This window comes from Notechis scutatus, chromosome 2, assembly GCF_049901735.1.
Source record: "Notechis scutatus isolate UNSWTSFEM ecotype Mainland chromosome 2, rNotScu1.2, whole genome shotgun sequence".
Classification (NCBI taxonomy): Eukaryota; Metazoa; Chordata; class Lepidosauria; order Squamata; family Elapidae; genus Notechis; species Notechis scutatus.
The window spans coordinates 33,355,278-33,374,498 of record NC_142010.1 but is presented as its reverse complement, the minus strand read 5'-3'; the positions used below and the strand labels follow the sequence as shown (position 1 = coordinate 33,374,498).

The window sequence follows — 19,221 nt, the reverse complement described above, 5'->3', positions numbered from 1 at the left end:
TGTGTCAAGCTCCATGTCGGATAGAAGTCCTTTTAAACCCTGACACTTAACTATGCTGTAATCTGGAAAATGGATTGAATCTGCAAAGAATATAGTGTGTGGTCTTCAAGGCAGATAACCCAATGAAAATAACTATGGGAGGGGAGGACATTCTAATCCTTAAATCACTGCACACATTTATTTGAAGGAAATAAATGAAGAATTTGGGATTCTAGTGAAAGGAATATGTTTTAACTGTTCAATCTAATTGGAAGCAGAAGGAACTGAAACAGAGGGAGGGAGGGGGAGAAGGAGGGAGGGAGGGAGAAGGAGTGGGAGAGAGAGAGACTGATGCAAAGTCACCTAGCTGGCTTTGTGTCTCAGGCAGGACTAGAATTCATGTCTCCTAGTTTCTAACTTGGTGCCTTAATCACTACACCAAATTGGCTCTTCTTTGCATTGGGCAGGACAAATTGTACATTTGAGGAATTTAATTTCTGAAATCATCTATGTATATTGTGGTAAAGGTATATTATGTTATATTATGTTATGTTATGTTATGTTATGTTATATTATATTATATTATATTATATTATATTATATTATATTATATTATATTATATTATATTATATTATATTATATTATATTATATTATATTATATTATATTATATTATATTATATTATATTATATTATTATGTTATATTATATTATATTATATTATATTATATTATATTATTATATTTATTATATTATTATATTATATTATATTATATTATATTATATTATATTATATTATATTATATTATATTATATTATATTATATTATATTTATTATATTATATTATATTATATTATATTATATTATATTATATTATATTATATTATATTTATATTATATTATATTATATTATATTATATTATATTATATTATATTATATTATATTATATTATATTATTATATTATAATGATATTGCTTCCAAATAGAGATTTCCTAGCACTATTAATCTGAAAGTATTGTGCGGCTATTCCCTGTTTCACATTTTAATTTTTTAAAAAAATATTAAACAAGGAAGAAATAGAAAAATACAGAAGGCTTCCATCTAGACTCTCCCTTCCCTTTAAAGTTTGATGAATCAGGTAAGGCAATAGTACATTTCTCACCTAGGAAAGTTGGGTTTTCTGTACTCTAACAAGGCTATAATTGTTTGGTCATCAATGTGTTAAGCTAATGTGATTCAGTAAGTGTTTATTTGCAGTATTGATATATTCAGACATTTTTTTAAATCTGTGGATTTTTTTCCCTTCTAGTGCACAGTAACCTGTGGGCAAGGCTATCAGATGAGGGCAGTGAAATGTGTAGTTGGTGCCTACATTTCTGTAGTAGATGATAATGAATGCAATGCTGCAACCAAGCCAACAGATACACAGGTAGGTGCGGTGTGGTGATAGAGTAGGCATGCAGTAATTTCAGGGGGGGAAATCAATAGTACCACCATGTTCTTATCTAAATTGTTTGTACTGTATATTTTTATGAATGCTAGCTGTTTTTTGTGTAATGGGAATACATTTTGACACCACATTCCACCATGGTTTAGATTTCCAGAGAGATGTTACCTGATACGATAAAACTAGTAATATATTGTCAAGTGCAAGAAATCAAGAAATCCAGGAAGTTCAAATGAATATAAAGGTTTATTGCAAATTTAAGTTGTCTACAAGAATCTGAACTACTAACAGTCAAAGCAAATTCGCAGTAGATAAGAGTCAATTTAAGGTGGACTGGACTTAGATTGCTTGTGAGTGTGAAGGGACTCGAGGCTGAGGATGCATTTGAGTCCTCCCTGGTCATCTCATACATATATACATGCATATATAATATATATTTATATTTTATGATTTTCCAGATATACTGGATATATCCACTTTTAATAGAAGATGAGTCAGTTATATTTGTGTTTGGACAGGGAGGGAATTTAATATTGTAATCTTTTATCGTTGTAGTAGTGCAATCCCTAAGCTGCAATGAAATACTTGTGATGTCAGTTATTGGATAGTGTATTTATTTTTGTAATGTTCTTATTTATGAAATAGGACTGTGAAATGGTGTCATGTCGTCTCCATCCTAGCAGCCCAGAAATCAAGCAAAGCAGTCACAGAACCCAGTGGAGATTTGGATCCTGGACTTCTGTATGTTAAAACTAACCAATTTAGTTTACATTTTTATTTCCCTTGATAGAATAGAATAACAGAGTCTAGTTAAAGGTCTTCTAGTCCTATCCCCTGCCTAGGCAGGAAACCCTACACCACTTCAGATAAATGTCTATCCAACATTTTTTTTTAAACTTCCAGTCTTGGAGCATTCACAACTTGTTCCACTGATTAATTGTTCTAACTATTAAGAAATTTCTCCTTAGTTCTAAGTTGCTTCTCTCCTTGATTAGGTTCCACCCATTGCTTCTTGTCCTGCCCTCAGGTGCTTTGGAGAATAGCTTGACTCTCACTTCTTTGTGGCAGCCCCTGAGATATTGGAACACTGCTATCGTGTCTCCCCTAGTCCTTCTTTTCCATTAGACTAGATAATTAATCCTATCTGTGTAAAGATTATGATACACTTGCCAAAGGAATCTGCTTCTTCAGAGACATTCTTGTTGATCTTCTCTAGTGTTCTGCTACCTGTGGGAAGGGCAGCAGGATGAGGTATGTCAGCTGTCGTGATGATCATGGCTCTGTGGCTGATGAAGCTGCCTGTTTCCATCTTCCAAAACCATCAGCAACTGAAGCATGTCTTGTAATATCTTGTGGCCGGTGGAAAGCCATGGAATGGAGCTCAGTAAGCAACTTCCTTGTTTAAATATGCCAAATATCTGCCCATTGATAATCTTATGAACATGCATAATTCACCATTAAGAGAAGATTTGTTTTGCTCTTGGGTGGAAGACAAAACGCACATCATTGTTGGTCATCATGGCAGCTCTTCTTTCAAAATCTAGCAAGTACCCTTGTTGGAACATAGCCAAGATGGTTTTACCAATGATCAGGTTAATACATAATGAAGCAGGAGCTAGTGTATACCTGGCATCCATCTCTGGTTAAAAAGACCAGGTACTCAGTAATGGCAAATACCTATACTCAAAGAGCTAGATGCAAGTATTCTGACTTGATATAAGGCAGATTTGTAAGCTGCTAAAGCAATAAAACAATGAGATCTGTTGAATCCACTTTAGTGAAACTTTTGGTACTTAAAATTGGTTTATATCAGGGGTGTGCAAACTACGGCCCGCGGGCCACATCCGGCCCATTGGTCATTTTAATACGGCCCGCCTCTGGAAAAAAAAATTCCCCTCTGGAAAAAAAAAATCCCCTCTGAAAAAAAAAATTGGGGCCGGCCAAAAGAGACCCCGCGCTGCGCACCAAAAAATCGCACACACAACACAGAGCTGGGCAGCCGCTTCCCTGGTGGCGGGGCCGAGGTCGCCGTCCGGGGAACGCCCACTGCTTTCCCTCGCCAGGGCCAGGCAGTGGCGTGTTGCCCTGCGCCACGTGGCCCCCGCCTGGCAGAGCGCTTCTCGGCTGGTCTCCTCCTCCTCGGCCATACAGAACAAACAGGCAGAGAAGGAGGAGACCAGCCGGCTGGTTGGGGGAAGCTTTCTGCGCCGAAAGAGGCAGCTACTAATCTCCGGCTTTGCTCCACTTCTCCAATGGTCCGGCACCACCCTGTTCTATGTGCCGGCTGCTCGGACTTGCTGGGCCTGACACATAGAACAGGGCGGCGCCGGATGTTGGAGAAGCAGAGCGGAGCCGGAGATCATTAGCCGCCTCTTCGCAGCACAAGAAGCCTCCCCCAACTGGCCAGCTGCTCTCCTCCTTCTCTGCCTGTTTGTTCTGTATGGCCGAAGAGGAGGAGACCAGCCGACTGGTTGGGGGAAGCTTTCTGCGCCGAAAGAGGCAGCTACTAATCTCCGGCTTTGCTCCGCTTCTCCAATGGTCCGGCACCACCCTGTTCTATGCGCCGGCTGCTCGGACTTGCTGGGCCTGACACATAGAACAGAGCATGCTGCAGGCATCTCGCGACAAGCCCCAGGACATGTGGTCACCTGCTGGCTGGCCGGGCCAGGCCGGGCTGGAAGAGGCACGTTCTCCAGGAGAAGGAAGAAAGCGTGCTCCGGGAGGGTGGGTGCCGGGCAGGTGGGTGGATGTTCCGGGACCACTTAAAGGTCGACTTTAAGAGTGCCCCCATGGAAGAAGCCGAGCAAACGTAGTGGCGGCAGGGGTGACGGGGCATGTGTGTCCCTCCACAAGGAGTATGAAGGGAGGCAGACACCGCACCTCTCAGGAAAAAAGTAGGTGCCAAAGCCCTGGCTGTCACCTGGGAGGGGACCGTGGAGGGACCCAGCACATGCCCTTGTTGCCCCTGCCACCTCTACTTTTGTTCTCGTTCTTGGCTTCTTGGGGCGCTCTTAAAGTCAATCTTTAAGAGCTGGAAGATGTTTTGTTAGATCGCCACCATCGTTGGGAGAGGTGTAGCTCCTGAATACACGAGAAGTCTTGGGCAAAGTTCTCTGACTTTTAAAACGCATCCGTGTGGTGTTTGCCTCCCTTCATGCTCCTTGTGCATGCCGGGAGCACCTAACTGGAGCAAAAGAGAGCGAAGTTGACTGCTATGAAATGAGCACCTTGGCTTCCCCTCTTGCTCCTCACAGTTGCCCTGAGCTGGTGCGGTTCTTTACTTGGGCAGCCAGACGCCCGCAGCAGCGCCCGCAGCAGCAACAGGCAGTTCCGCCCAGGCTCTGCTCAGGTGTCCGGCTGGGGCTGTCAGGAGTTGCTACCGCCGGCGCAGCTCCGCGCGGCTCCAGTCCCGCATTGCCTTGGGAAGGGAAAGGCAAAACCAGGAGCTGCTGAGCCTGAGCCTCCGGTGCTGCTGCTGCCGTTGCAAAGCGCCGCTGCGGCTCTTCCTTTTTGCCTTTCCCTTCCCGAGGCAACGCGGGACTGGAGCCGCGCGGAGCTGCGCCGGCGGTAGCAACTCCTGACTCAGGGGGCCTCTGAGGGGAAGGAGGAGAAGAAGGGGGAAGGGGGGCGATTCCAAAAAAATCTTGTGCTGACCCGGCCCGTCTGTCAAATTTTAAAAGTCAATGTGGCCCCCGAGCCAAAAAGTTTGCCCACCCCTGGTTTATATGCATGAGGATTGTTTGTTTGGGTTGTTGTTGGGTTTTGGGGGGGGGATTGTATTTTTTTGTATGAGCCATGGTGGCGCAGTGGTTAGAATGCATATTGCAGACTATTTCTGCTGCCTGCCAGCTGCCTGCCATTTGGCAGTTCAAATCCCACCAGGCTCAAGGTTAACTCAGCCTTCCATCCTTCCGAGGTGGGTAAAATGAGGAGCCAAAATTGTTGGGGGGCAATAGGCTGACTCTGTAAATCGCTTAGAGAGGACTGTAAACCACTATAAAGCAGTATATAAGACTTAAATGCTATTGCTATATCTCAAATTCTATCTTATTGCTATGGCCAGCTATTCTCTCTCTTCTCTTCTTATTAATGTAGTGCTCTGTAACTTGTGGGCAAGGTAAGGTGACCAGGCAAATACTCTGCGTAGATTACAATGACCAGAGTATCGATAGAAACGAGTGCGATGCTGAAGATATCCTCGCGACAGAGCAGGATTGCTCTATGCCATCGTGTCAGCAGATCAACCCGGGTAACAGGCCCGCTAATCCTTTTCCTTACCCTGACTATCATCAAAAAAACGATCGAGGAGGGCACCCAAACCGAAATCAAGGTCATGGACATGGAGGCAACCAGTGGCGAACTGGTCCATGGGGAGCAGTAAGTAGTTGCTGGGGTTTTGGTTTTTGTTCCCTTGTGAATCGGGTTCTGCACTAGATATATAACCTGCTATACAACACTCGTCCTTCCCCGTGCCAATAAAATAGATGCTCAGCTATCCCAGACTGGTTTATCTATGCTTCAAAAATTCAAGATTTTAAGGAGTTTGCATTCCTTCTCACCTCCCCCACCAGAGAACCAAAGGTATGCAAGAACATGGAAAGGTGGAGAAGGCATAGTGATTGGTATCGTATGGTATCTGAATCAGTGAAACAAAGAATACTAGAAATGATACCAATCAAAATCCTTGTTCCAAGGATTTACAAGTGGCTTTGCAATTCACCACCAGTGAAAAATGTATATTATCACTGCTGCTAGTAGCAAAAAATACAAAAGCTTTTATACACTTAAGAGATCTGGATTTATAGCAAGGATGAAACAGGAGCAGCAACCTACTGTAACCATCCTGAGCCTGTGACAATTAAATTTTTATAGTGCTCAAGTACCTGTGCTGGTGGATTTCAACGGCGAGTAGTCGTATGCCAGGATGAAAATGGATATGCTGCTGATAATTGTGATGCAAGGATGAAACCAGATGAGCTAAGATCCTGCGAATCGGGACCCTGCCCTCAGTGGGCCTATGGAAGCTGGAGTGAGGTAAGCCGTTTAGCTTTAAAATCAAGTGAACTCTTTTACTTTGTATGTGATTACTATTACATGACAATAATGTACCATTAAGAGCCACGGTAGCACAGTGGTTAAAGTGCACTACTGCAAGCTACTTCTGCTGACTGCCGGCTGCCTGCAATTTGGCAGTTCGAGTCTCACCTGGCTGAAGATTGACTCAGCCTTCCGTCTTTCCGGGGTGGGTAAAATGAGGGCCCAGATTGTTGGGGGCAATAGGCTGACACTGTAAATGGCTTAGAGAGGGGTGTAGAGCACTGTGAATCAGTATATAAGCCTAAGTGCCATTGCTATTACTATAATATATTAGCAATAGAGTACTATAATTACACAGGCTGTCTGATTGCATTTGAAAGTGAAGTTCATTCATTGTTTCAAAAGGGATTCTCCAAAAGTGTTAAGGCTTGGTCCAGGGATAATGATCTTGATCTGAAAGATCATAATTGTTAGAGCGGAGGGAAGGTATGTATGTATTTGTTTAGCTCAGTATGTCACTGACCACTGAAGTCCCTGAGGTGATTTTTTTTTTAAACCAAAACATTGCAAACAGTATATCAATGAAAGCCTATAAAAAGCAAGTGAAACACATAAAATTAAAGCATGATAATTAATTAATGAAAGTTGACTCTGGAATAGATGTTTTTATTCTTTCCTTTAATGTATAATTTTTTCTGTTTATAAAGCTGGATATGACAGAAAGCTATTTTAACAGACCATTGTAGTAGTTGCTGAATCCAGGCTATCTTTAAGGAAGTAGTTTGGAGCATGCAGGACTTCCTTCTCCCCACTCTGTCAACTATGTTTGTGAGGCCGAGATCAGAACTAATCTTAAAAGATAGAAGGAACCAGATTTTGGAATGCTTCATTCATTATATCCATCCATCCATTCAGTTTGGATGCCAGCTGACTCAATCTAAGTTTGTGCAGCTCACAAGAAGGGAGTAATATAAAAATGACAAAATACAAGAAATTAACCAGACCAAGTAAGAGCATAATCACAAAATAATTCCAAGAGGGCAATCCAAACAATGAAGTGAACACAAAACATCACAAACAGGAGTGTCCCATTCAGATCTGGATAAATAATCAGGTTTTCACAGCCTTATTTCTATTTTCAACAGGCTTTGAGCTTGGAAAACTAATAGCATACCCAACAAGTTAATCTTATTCTCTCTTTACCTTCCTTCTCTCCATATTTTTTGGGGCACAATCACTACTATTTTCAGTGTACAAGTAGTCCTCAACTTAAGGCCACTGTTGAGTTTGGAACTTCCATTACTGCAGTCAGCAAGTGAATCACACCCAATTTTACAACCTTTTGTGCTACACTTGTTAAGCAAATAGCATAGTTGTTAAGCAAATCTGGCTTCCCCCGTTGACTTTGTCAAAAACCCCTGGGAAATCACATATGGTGATCATGTGATACTAGGATACTACAACCGTTGTAAATATGTGCCAGTTGCCAAGCATCCACCATTTTTTCAAATAATCATGGGGACACTGCAATGGTTTTAAGTGTAAGGACCAGTCATAAATCATTTTTTTCAGTGCCATCATAATTTTGAACTGTCCTTAAATGAATGCACATAAATCAAGGACTACCTCTATATATCAATTCAGAAGTTTGGAAAAATCCAGGGGAAAATAAATTCTTAGTGTGCAGAGCATCAATAATCTCATGTCCCCCACATTCCATCAGTGCTGCTAACTCTCTCTGTTTTTGTGTTGCAAGTTGTTTCCCCCCCACCCCCCTGGAATCCTATGCCTGTTGAATGGCAGAAAAATTAATGCCCAAACTGGCTTTGAGTCAGACCAAGGAAGCATAAAGTAGTAACAATACTGGTACTATCCATCATTGTAATGTCTTTTCTTTCCAGTGTACCAAGTCATGTGGCGGAGGAACCAGAACGAGACTAGTTGTATGCCAGCATTCCAATGGAGAAAGATTTACTGATCTGAGCTGTGAAATCCTTGACAAACCACCAGACCGCGAGCAGTGCAATATGCAGGACTGTCCCCGAGAAGCTGCCTGGAATGCTGGTCCTTGGAGCTCGGTACGACCATAACATAATTATTTTATTGTGTTACACATTATTCTTAGGAATGGAACAAAAGTCACAGTCCTGATATTTGGTGGTTTGTGGTTGTTTGCTTGTCTTTTTTTAAAAATGAATCTTCACTTAAAATTCTTTTTAAAAGGAAAAAATAAAAAGAAATGATGAGTTCCATGTAGTATAGACATGTGGGAGGAAAGCTTCATCTCCCAAATCTGTTCATTTTTTTCAAAAGCACTTTCTGCTTGATAGTGAAGTTTTGTACACTTTATTAGCCCGTTTCGAGTTCTGTACCCCTTGCATCTTCTCATGAAGAATATTTAGTAAGCACATTCCATTACCCAACCTTTTTTCATTATCGTCTTCATCGGTCTGATTAAGCTCTTTAGCAACAGTTTGAATCCTCTGCGAAAGTGGCTTGGAATTCTCATCTTAAAATACTGCCCTTTTTTTTTTTTTTTTGCGTACTTACTTCTAGGTGTAGCACAAACTTAACTGTCTGAGAACTATTTTTTTAAAAATAAAATAAGAATCAATAGAAATAAGGGCCTTTTCATGCAACCTCCATCCTGGTCTGCAGCATATACTCTGCAGCATATACTCTGCAGCAACTTCACAGCATTGGGATAGTATCCCCACTACTGAGCTCTTAACCCCATCTTGCCAACAGTGCTCCCTTTCAGTTGGCTAATGGAAGGATGCACAAAATATATCCAGCTGTCACCTCACCCCACTTCCTCCTTTCCTTGGTGCACTTTTTTTTTTCGTTCTGGAAAGGAGAAAAATAATTAAAAACTCAACCCACTGCTTAGTGAGGAGACAAATAAAGATTCCTTCCGTGCAACTTTGGAAAATAAAGTAAAGCATAGCAAGGCAAGATGGCACCTTGCTCTCTGGCAACAGAAGGAGAATCTGAATGGATGGAATCGGGTGAGAGATCCCACCAACAGGAATTTGCTCTCTCTGTAATTCCAGAAGAAATTACAAAATGCTATTGCTCTCAAATTTGTTCCGTCTCTGACATTTTCTAGAAGATCCTTAATGTTGTGGAGCTACTAGGGGAAAGTACCACTGTCCGGTCTGTCTAGTCTTTTCTCCACACCCATATGAAAGAATAGCACACAAACAGTGTGATTGTGGGATTACATGCGGGAGAAACCATTACTTTGTGAAATACAGTTAACAGCATGTGGTATAATTCTTTGTCTGGATTTAAATGTAAAGATCGAAGTGACTTTCTTTTAACCTCATGTATCAGTAGACTTCTTGATTGATTTTAATTAACAGATTAACAGAGTTGGAAGGGACCTTGTAGGTCATCTAGTCCAATCCCCCTCCCAAGCAGGAGACCCTACACCATTTCTGACAAATGGCAGTCCAATCTCTTCTTTAATTGTTCCAAGTCCTTATTTTTAATGTTCCAAAAACTATAGGTAGATCTCAACTTGACCTTGATAAGTAATGGAGAAGCAGGCAACATATTTTTTCCACAAGTCAGCGCTACTATGCTGGCATGTGATGATGAATAAACTCAATTGATAGAAATTTACTATAGAAATTTAGATATGACAAGCATTTTGCCTGCAAATTTCAACATTTATCAACCCAAAGAGGTAGGTTTAGGAGCACCCTTTCTTAAGTAGTCCTACCTTCCTCAAAAAAGTTTCTGTTGTCTTATGTTTCTGAGCCAACATACAGTATTTCTCTATAGCAGAGGTCCCCAACCCCCAGGCTGCGGCCCACTTGTGGGCCACAGCCCCTTCAGAACTGAGCTATGCAAGTGGTAGGAAAGCACACACGCAATTCCACTTGTGCAAGTCCATGTGCGCCTGCTTGCGCAAATGGAGCTGGGTAAGCTCATGCACATACCTATCACTCACATGGAACATCTCTCCCCCCCCCTCCCGCTGGGGCACCAAGCTGGAAAGCTTGGGGATCGCTGCTATATAGAACAGAAAACAGTACTCGGTGTTAAATTCAGCTTGTTCAGAAATTAGTAAGTATAAGGAAGAGCATTAGAAGATGCAGAGGCCTAGGCGATAACTCCCCTGTTGGGATCTGGGCCTTGGCAGAAATCAGCGATGCCAATTTTTGACTACACGCCACATAATAAATTTTAAAAAACCACTCATTGATAGTCCCAGGTTCATATTTAAATATCAAAGAATATATGCCGCCTTAATTCTCAGCAAGCTTCATAATGATTCAGGATCTGACTGATTATTCCCAAACACAGAAGCTTATAATGATACCATTCCATCTTTTTGGGGGGGCATATTTAAAAATGGGTCTACGACAATTCGCCATGGCCAACTTGCCACAGCCAACTCGCTACATGACAAAAGTTTCACTAATATCAAAGAAATAGTAGAATAGAATAATTGAAAAAAAGGATATGCAAAATGGGACAGAATGAAATGTGAATGGCAACAATTGAATTTTTTTTATTTATTTTAAATAATTAAATAGGATTATTAAATTGTTCCAAAGTGAGTTATCCCACAGCGAATTGGCCCTGGCAAGTTGTCCTGCAATGAGTTGGCCATGGCGAGTTGGCCGTGGCAAGTTGACTGTGGCAAGTTGTCCCATTTCATTTTAAAAGAACTGAGATTTTTGCTGGGTTTTAATTGTTGGGGGGTGGGTTTGAGACTGGGTTGGCTTTTGTTTGTAACATGCTGTGAAGTGCTTCAGAAGTATGTGCATATGTATTTCTAGAAGACATCTTTGTGAATGCTTTGTCATGTTCTGCAGATAGGAACTATCAAGTGAAAAGATCTCATTCATTTGTAGATACTGTATTCAGGGGAAGTTTTTTTTTCCTTACATGGGACATTTGATTGATTACCACAGGTTTCTCTCAATCACTTTCTTCAGGTAAAAAATGCAAGGCTTGTTTATCCGCTTGTAATCCTTAGAATCGGGTGTCAAACTCACAGCCCGTGGGCAAGATGTGTCACGTGCTGGCCACTCCCACCTCCAGTTTAGCAGGGGGAAAAGTCACGATACGTCATGAGACAACACAAGTTTGACACCCGTGCTTTAGAAGTACTGCAGTTTGCATTTTTACCTATATTTAATTCCATGCTAGTAATAGATGGATGTCTTATAAAAGGAACTGGGCTTCCTTCAGTTTTCCTGAGTTCCCACAGATTAACCTTAAATGAGCTTAGCTGAGTTTTTCATCAAACAGATGCATGGAATGACAGAAAGGAGAGACTTTTTTCTCTCTCTCTCCCTCTTTCTTAACTCGCCAGGTCCATTAAGGCATAGGTAGGCAAAGATCTTGACCTCAATGCAGCCTATCTTCACAATGCAACCTATCTCACAAGTCCCAGCAAAGAGGCAAGGCAACCTTCGGTTGTTCACACACAACTCCCTGATGCCAGCAATTCTACTGGTAGCTAAGTCTTTGTGGGATAGCATAAACACCAATACATAAATAAACCCTTTTTTTTCTGTCCTGTGCAAATTTACCACTTGAAGAGAGGCCCTGAGCTTAACTAATAAACTCATCCTTCCTTCTTCTAATGATAGTGCAGGAGACACAGAACCATTGCTGAATTTCTGGACCTTTTAAATTAATATTCACCCCAACTGAATAACTTTAGAACATGACACATTAACCAAATGGTAGATTACTGATACCCCTGTCAAAGTTGAATACAAAGCAAAATAAATTTTATGTCATTATTTTGTGCATTTAGATTTCGTTTGGCCTAATTTGACTCTAAAGCACTTTATAGAGAGAAGAGAATCCTTTTCAATCAATTTATAAACTCCCTAACCTTGCCTGATTTTTATATTTCATTTGCAAAAATAGTAATGTGTTCATTTATGCTGTTTCTGATGAGTGTTTTGTAATAGTTTTAATCTGCATACCTCAATGAATGGTTTAATAGCTATCTATACAGAATAGGGCTGTGCAATGCTTTGAATTCAATTCCAAAAAGTGTTTGGAGTACGCAAGGACCCAAATGTTTGTCTTGTCTGCAAATCTTTAAAGCAACGACATCATTTTCCAGGACCAAAAGGCAGTTGTACAATCCTGGAAAAAGATACAGTAGCTTTGGTGAGAGGCAGACAGGTGCTACATTCGTCAATTGTTTGGGGAATAGAAGGTGAAACATTGAACAGCCATAATACTTATGCATAAATCATATTTTTGTGGTGCTTTATCATTGCAAGGGACAGAGCTATAAAATATTTTACCTCCAAGATGCTAGTAAAGCCTTCTCAATTCCAAGGGTTAAATTTACATGTTAACTTTATTTCCAAATTGTGTACTGAGAACTGCTGTTGATAGTTATTACATTTACTTCAAGTTAAATTTTCAAAAGCCAAAGAGCATGAAATAAAAAGCTACTTAGTGAAATGTAGCCCTGTTTCCCTCCTGTAATTATTCTAGAATTCTTTGGCAAATTAAATGTAGTTCCTCTTCCTAAAAATGTGATTCCCCCCCCCCTCTTAATAATGAAACAGAGATGTCATTCAGACGTTTCTTAATTAGGTAACACTTTGAGGTGTCTATACTTCCCAATGTCTTGTTTTATTTTTTTAATTAAAACAGAAATAAACCAAAGTCTTATGATACCTGTGTATTTTTAATGCAGGAGCGAAAATTAGAAATCTGACTTATAGAAAATATAAGTTCGTTGGGTGATTTTCTGTGTATTGTTCTATAGCTTTAAAAATAAAATGCCCTGCTGTCATTTTATTAAACACAATCACAATAGTTTAAAAAACCGAAATCTAAAGAAGTGGACCTAACCTACTTAAATATTCTGAGTATTCAGATTCTGAAACAGAAGGTGATGAGAAAGTATAATAATTGCATAATTCCATTCTCCTACTTGCCTCTATATAAGGTTTGATGCTGAAAAGGCAAATGATGGCAGAACTGAAATAACACTATTTTAGTTCAGTTCTTGCTGCTCAACATATCTTTCAATAATTATTAATCCTGAGCTAAGATATTTTATCTTTGCATGCTTCTGTTATATGAACAGCTTTTGGTTCTTCAGGGAAGAGTCTTATGAAAGGCCTTCATTAAAATTGCAGCAGTCCTCGTATGTGGATATTCCATGCACGTATACACACGCACATACCAAAAATATCTGCAGGACTGAGCCATATCTCTGTATCCTAACCTAAATGTATCACTGTTTTAAAAATATAAAATCCACAAAAGTTTAAGCATGTTAGATTTCTCCAGAATGAAAACACTAATGGTGCTGACCAAAACAAACCTTCTCCAAGAAAATAAGCTTATTGTTTCATAAGCTTGTCTACCTCGTTTTGATATCATACAGTACTAATATAGCAATGGAGTATTTTAGTTTTGAATTACAATTTCTTTTAGCTCTGACATTTATTAATACATTTCTGCTGTAGACCTTTATACTTCATCTGTAACAGATGGAGGGTTGCTTCCTATGATGATGATGATGTTATGATACTATTATTATTGTTGTTGTTGTTATTAGGGGAGATTTTTGAACCAACAGTATACTATTGGCTGAAGCTTTTCAGTAGAATGGATTTCTTTATGTATTTATGTTAATGATATGTATTTATTTTTCAACTGTTGCTATTTAATTTTATATAAACATTGCATTTCCTTTACAGTGTTTGAATTCTGGTCTAAGGACCAAAAGATTAAAATATATTGTTAATGTGTTTTGTCTTGTCTTGGCTCTTCTATCATACATTCACAATATACTCACATTGTAAGAGACAGATTTCTGAACAGAAGATTTTCTAGCTCTGGTTCAGATCGTTTGCAACAGAATAGCTAATTTGTTAATAGAAATCAAAATGTCAATAGAAACCAAGAACAAATGTTTAGAAACAAAAATGTATATGCAAAGGCATTTTGCAATTCACATGCATGTATGCACATGCCATATAAACTCTCTTCCATGAATTAACCAGATGGCTTTACAAAATCTGTCAGTCTGACTTCTATTTTCAGCATGTAAGCAGTTGGCCACCTGGAATATTCTATATAATCAATCTGCAATTTTCCACCGTCTTTTTCATTTGCCATGTTGGGAAGGACTGATGGACATTGGAGTCCCAAACATCTGTAGAGGATCAGTTTGCCTGTGGCTACAATATCTTGATGGTTTTTTTTCTATGCTTGGCATAGAAAGCTGTTCAATTCCAGAATCCATTTTGATTTCCATATGAAATTTTCCTGACCTGTTTTTGTGATAAGAGGAACCAAGGTAGGCTTTTTGTGATAAGCTGAGTTGCAATAAGTTGAACTATACTCTTTGGGAAACAGAATAACTGTATTTTAATGTCTTGAGATTTGTCATTCCATAGTTTCATCCCCATTGCCTGTCAGTGAGATGAGCCGCATATATGTTTAATAAATAAATACATAAATAAAACTAAATCCAATGAGTAGAAATTTCAGAAATATACATTTTGGAAAAGAAACACTAGGCAAATATTCTTTAAAAATGAGGTTGTTCAATGGTGATATAGTGTCAAGACATGTTGAGCTGTCTTTTGGAAATATTTAACCGGAGGCTAGATGGCCATCTCTGTAATTGGTACCATACATTATATCTTCTCTATTGCACATCAGGTTGAGCAAGAAGACTGCAAAGATACCTATTTCATTTTTTTTCTGTGACTTGCTGGTCATTTGATTTTCTATATGCTTTTTTCCTTACATTCTAAATGGCAAGGTTATTGTGAAGGAAAAGCAATTTCTCACTAAGCATCGTCCTGATCTATGCCTCTTTAAGTGGACCATGAAGCCAAATCAAAACATCTGAACTTTGTTCATTTCGGATACTGAATATAACTGCAGATATTTGGTAATACTTTGTATGATAGTGCAAAGAGACAGATTGATTGCTTTATAAATAATTTAAAGTATCTAAAGTACACCTTTGTTGGAAGTTTATGGAAAACTTCTTAATCTTTGTGACATATCTAGGGTTACTGATAGAATAATATATCACTAATTTAATAGGCAGTTTGTTCAGCTGAATGCTACTTCAGAAAGTTTTCTTGAGCTAAACGGCAACTAAAGGCATATATTGCACATCATTCATAGAACTCTAAGAGGTACTAGCTGAAGCTGATGGGTATATTGAGTCTCTTTAAAAAGATGAAATTCAGCTAGTTTGGAACATATTTTTCATGCAGTAAATTATTTCCAACGCAAAGGGATTTACTAAGACTGTGTCTTATCATTTTGCTGCCTGGAGTGAAACATAAGGTGTTCCTTATTACTAGTGTATATTAGGATCAGATTTTAAAGCTGCAGTCCTAAGCATATTTTCTGCCCAAGGATCAACTAAATTATGAGACCTAGGGGAATTAGGGCATACTCAATGGGCTTGTCTTGCTGAAGTCCAGTAAAATTCATCAGTAAATGAGGAAATATATGGAACAAGCAAATCGAATACAATAATAACCTATCTGTAACATGAGAAGTGGCTGTGATACTCTTCAGTTCTGTATCATTCTCATGCTTAAATAATAAGGAAATTGTTATAAAATCTGATCCCACATCAGCAATAATCGACCCATAGCAAATTTAATATCTTATTTTAATGCAATTAAATCCTTTGAAGAATTATGCATACCTGGATTTTGTCTTGGTTTCATTGTGTGCAACTTCTTCAAAGACTTGTGAGCTTCGTATTTACACCCTTGAGTTTAACCTAACTCATATATCAGTCCTTCTAGCCAATATACTTATAGTTACTGTCCTAGCAGCTAGAACCATTAAAAACCAAAATACACTTGGTCTTACTTACTGTATTTGCTTTTTCACTATGAACATAGTCATTTTATGCCTTGCCAGAACATGGTTTATGGAGCTCAGTAATGCCAAAGCACTGTCTTCGTTGACTTGACAGCAGCGTTGCAGGTTCCTATGCACGATTCTCCTACTAGGAAATACCAGAGATTGAATCTGAGACCTTTTGCCAGCCAAGTATGTCCTTTATTAGTTGTTTGCATGGGTACTCGGGATACAGTGGCTGTTCCTGCAAAGTGTTGCATCTGTTTTATATAAGCACGAGGTTCCAAACAGGTTTGTTTTTCTGCATAGCTTGTATACTTTTGTTTGTTTGTTTCTACAGCATATGTAATTCTGATAAAAGAGAATATTTATAGCTCGAAATGAGGGTGTTCTCTGCACTTGGTTGTAACATGTAATTCTTTAATATAGAATGGCTTTTTTCTCCTTTAAAAAAAAAGATTTTGATCCCATATTTTTCATATGTAACACAAGGCAGCGGACATTTTATTTATTTTTTAAAATTTATATGCCATAAACACATGGTATAAACACGCCTAATACTCCTTCTGCCTCCTATTTTCCTCACATCAACCCTGTGAAGAGAATAGGGCTGAGAGAGAGTGATTGGCCCAAAGTCCATCCAGCCGGTGCTTTCATGCCTAAGTGACACTAGGCATATGCTGGTTTCTAGATCAGCACTTTAATCTGTACATCAAAATGCCTTTTGTGTGTGTGTGTGTGTGTGTGTGTGTGTGTGTGTGTGTGTGGTAACTCATAATATATGTGTGTGGTTGCCATTTTTGAACTTCAAAAACAAGGTAAATCTGTAGCTTCCCTTTATCTATTCAGGATAATTGTATGTTACCTGCCGAAGGAAGGTTGGAGTAAATTTGTATGTGTTTTTAGTAAGTAGCACATTTTCTTGTACATGTAGGCTTGCCATATACATGTGTGTCTATATATTTCTATCTCTTGCTGTCTCTATAGTATGTCAGTGCTCCCAGTTGTACATGCAGTGAGTCTGTTCTATTAATGCATCCTTTCTGTATGTATGGAAGTAGTGTAGCCACATGGAACTGACAGCTCAACTCTTTAGTTACATTTCATTCCTATGTATATTACAGAAAAATTAATATTTTGCACTGCTGTGAATTGTTAGATACACACTAGGCTCTTCAAGGAGTATTGGATCTATCTGGAGCTACTGGCAAAAAATGAAGAAAGACCTTTTGGATTCTTGTGGTGTTAACACTCTCACTGTGTCATGAGAACAATTGTGTACTTCATTTACAATCTGAGATTTTTAACAGGAACTGTCAGGGATTAATGCAGCAGTTTGTTTTATGTCTGGTTTTTAGAGTCAAGCGCCATGGTATGTAAGTACATCGCATGCATCTACCATTTCTTTTCCTTCTTTTAAGCAATGGTTTAGTTCACAAGTAGTTTGGCTGGCTGGCATTACTAAAGGTTTTTGTTTTTTAAGAGGTCAGCAATTCCATACTGCAGAGTGTATATCAATTTGTCAAAACAAAAGTGTCTTTAGAGAGGAAATCTTAAACTGCCCACTCCTCCTATGATGTTCCCATTCTGGTATTGGACCACAGCAGTTTTCCTTTGATGACCTAGCATGGAATTATTTGTCACCATTGTCTTTTAACTAGAGAGATGAATTTAGTAAAGGTATTGTTGGAGCAGGCATAAAGCAACACTGGTTCTGCAAGCCTCGACCAGACCATTTAATTTTAGATGATAGGTCTAGCAAAAAAGCTGGAGTAGTACTGTCAACAAACTGGAACGTCATTTCCTTTTCTTCCTAGCTATTTTTTCCATTATTACGTAGCAGCTTTGTATGGCTGTTTTGACTCCACTTTGTACCAGGTTGCTTTTGTTCTCTCTTTATTTTTAATTCATTCTCTCAAAATGCTCATGGGAGCTAGGCAATTTTCTCTTTCCTACATTCACAGAACTCCCAAGACTGCAGTATAATTTTTACTAGTATTTTACTGTATAATAATCCAGTTTCTCTCTCCCTGTGAAATGCATTAGGAACAGGTCTTCAAGTAAGGAAGCCATAATTACCAAGAGGGTAAAATTTGATTGAGTTGAAACCTATATAGTTCTCTTTTTTGAAATTGATCCCTTTTTCTGGCAAAGATAGATGTTCTGTAAAAGTCTTTTAGGCCTGTTGAAAAAAAATCTTCAGCCCTCAATGCTGATCCACAAAATAAAGGTGTGTTTGATGTGCTTTGATTTATCCCTATGGTCTGAATCCTCAAATATATCGGAAAATGCATGCATTCTCATGTGCCTTATTTAAATTTGTACTGAAATTAAGGAATAAAGGCAAATATTTTTATACACTTCTATAATCTTGACCAGAATAATTGCTAAATTATTCCATTGGTTCTATTCAATAGATGGAATCTAGAATTCTCTTTCTGTGAATTGGATTCTTTTAATTGACCAAGGGAAACAGGATCAAATTGATTGATTGCTTATCTCTATTAACTCAAAGTTGACTCCTAGGAACCACATAGATAGATTTTCTCCATAATTTCTTTTCTTCAGGTCCATAATTCAGGTCTTTGATTTGCAAATTCCTTAATGTTCATAAGATGTGGGAGTACTTACCAAGCAGTTTCCTTTGAACATTAAAACAAGGAATTCATGAAATTTTGCAGGGTTATTTAATTTGTACAGGTCTATTCTATATATTCAAAATTGTGGAGTTATTGTGTGAAGATCCAGTCATTAAAAGCTCTTGGTAGAGATAAAGTGAAGAAATAACAAGAAGGTGAGGTCATGCCAAGTCCTACTTAAAGATGCAGCAAATTTAGATAATCATATCTCTTTGGCCTATAAAGATAAATCCGGGAGCCAGAATAGGTTATTAATAAAGATTAATGTCT

The 19,221-nt window shown here is 38.8% G+C and overlaps 1 protein-coding gene across 4 annotated transcripts in view; it reads left to right on the top strand.

The window, feature by feature from the left end:
* ADAMTS9 (ADAM metallopeptidase with thrombospondin type 1 motif 9) overlaps positions 1 to 19,221 on the top strand; it is a 157,205-nt gene that overhangs the window by 85,137 nt on the left and 52,847 nt on the right. For all 4 annotated transcript variants that reach the window (XM_026679438.2, XM_087954552.1, XM_087954554.1 and 1 more), the window contains exons 23-28: positions 1,292 to 1,411; positions 2,075 to 2,170; positions 2,646 to 2,813; positions 5,525 to 5,806; positions 6,302 to 6,463; positions 8,368 to 8,544. In XM_026679438.2, the coding sequence (XP_026535223.2) occupies positions 1,292 to 1,411; positions 2,075 to 2,170; positions 2,646 to 2,813; positions 5,525 to 5,806; positions 6,302 to 6,463; positions 8,368 to 8,544 (1,005 nt within the window). The remainder of the gene's footprint in view (positions 1 to 1,291; positions 1,412 to 2,074; positions 2,171 to 2,645; positions 2,814 to 5,524; positions 5,807 to 6,301; positions 6,464 to 8,367; positions 8,545 to 19,221) is intronic.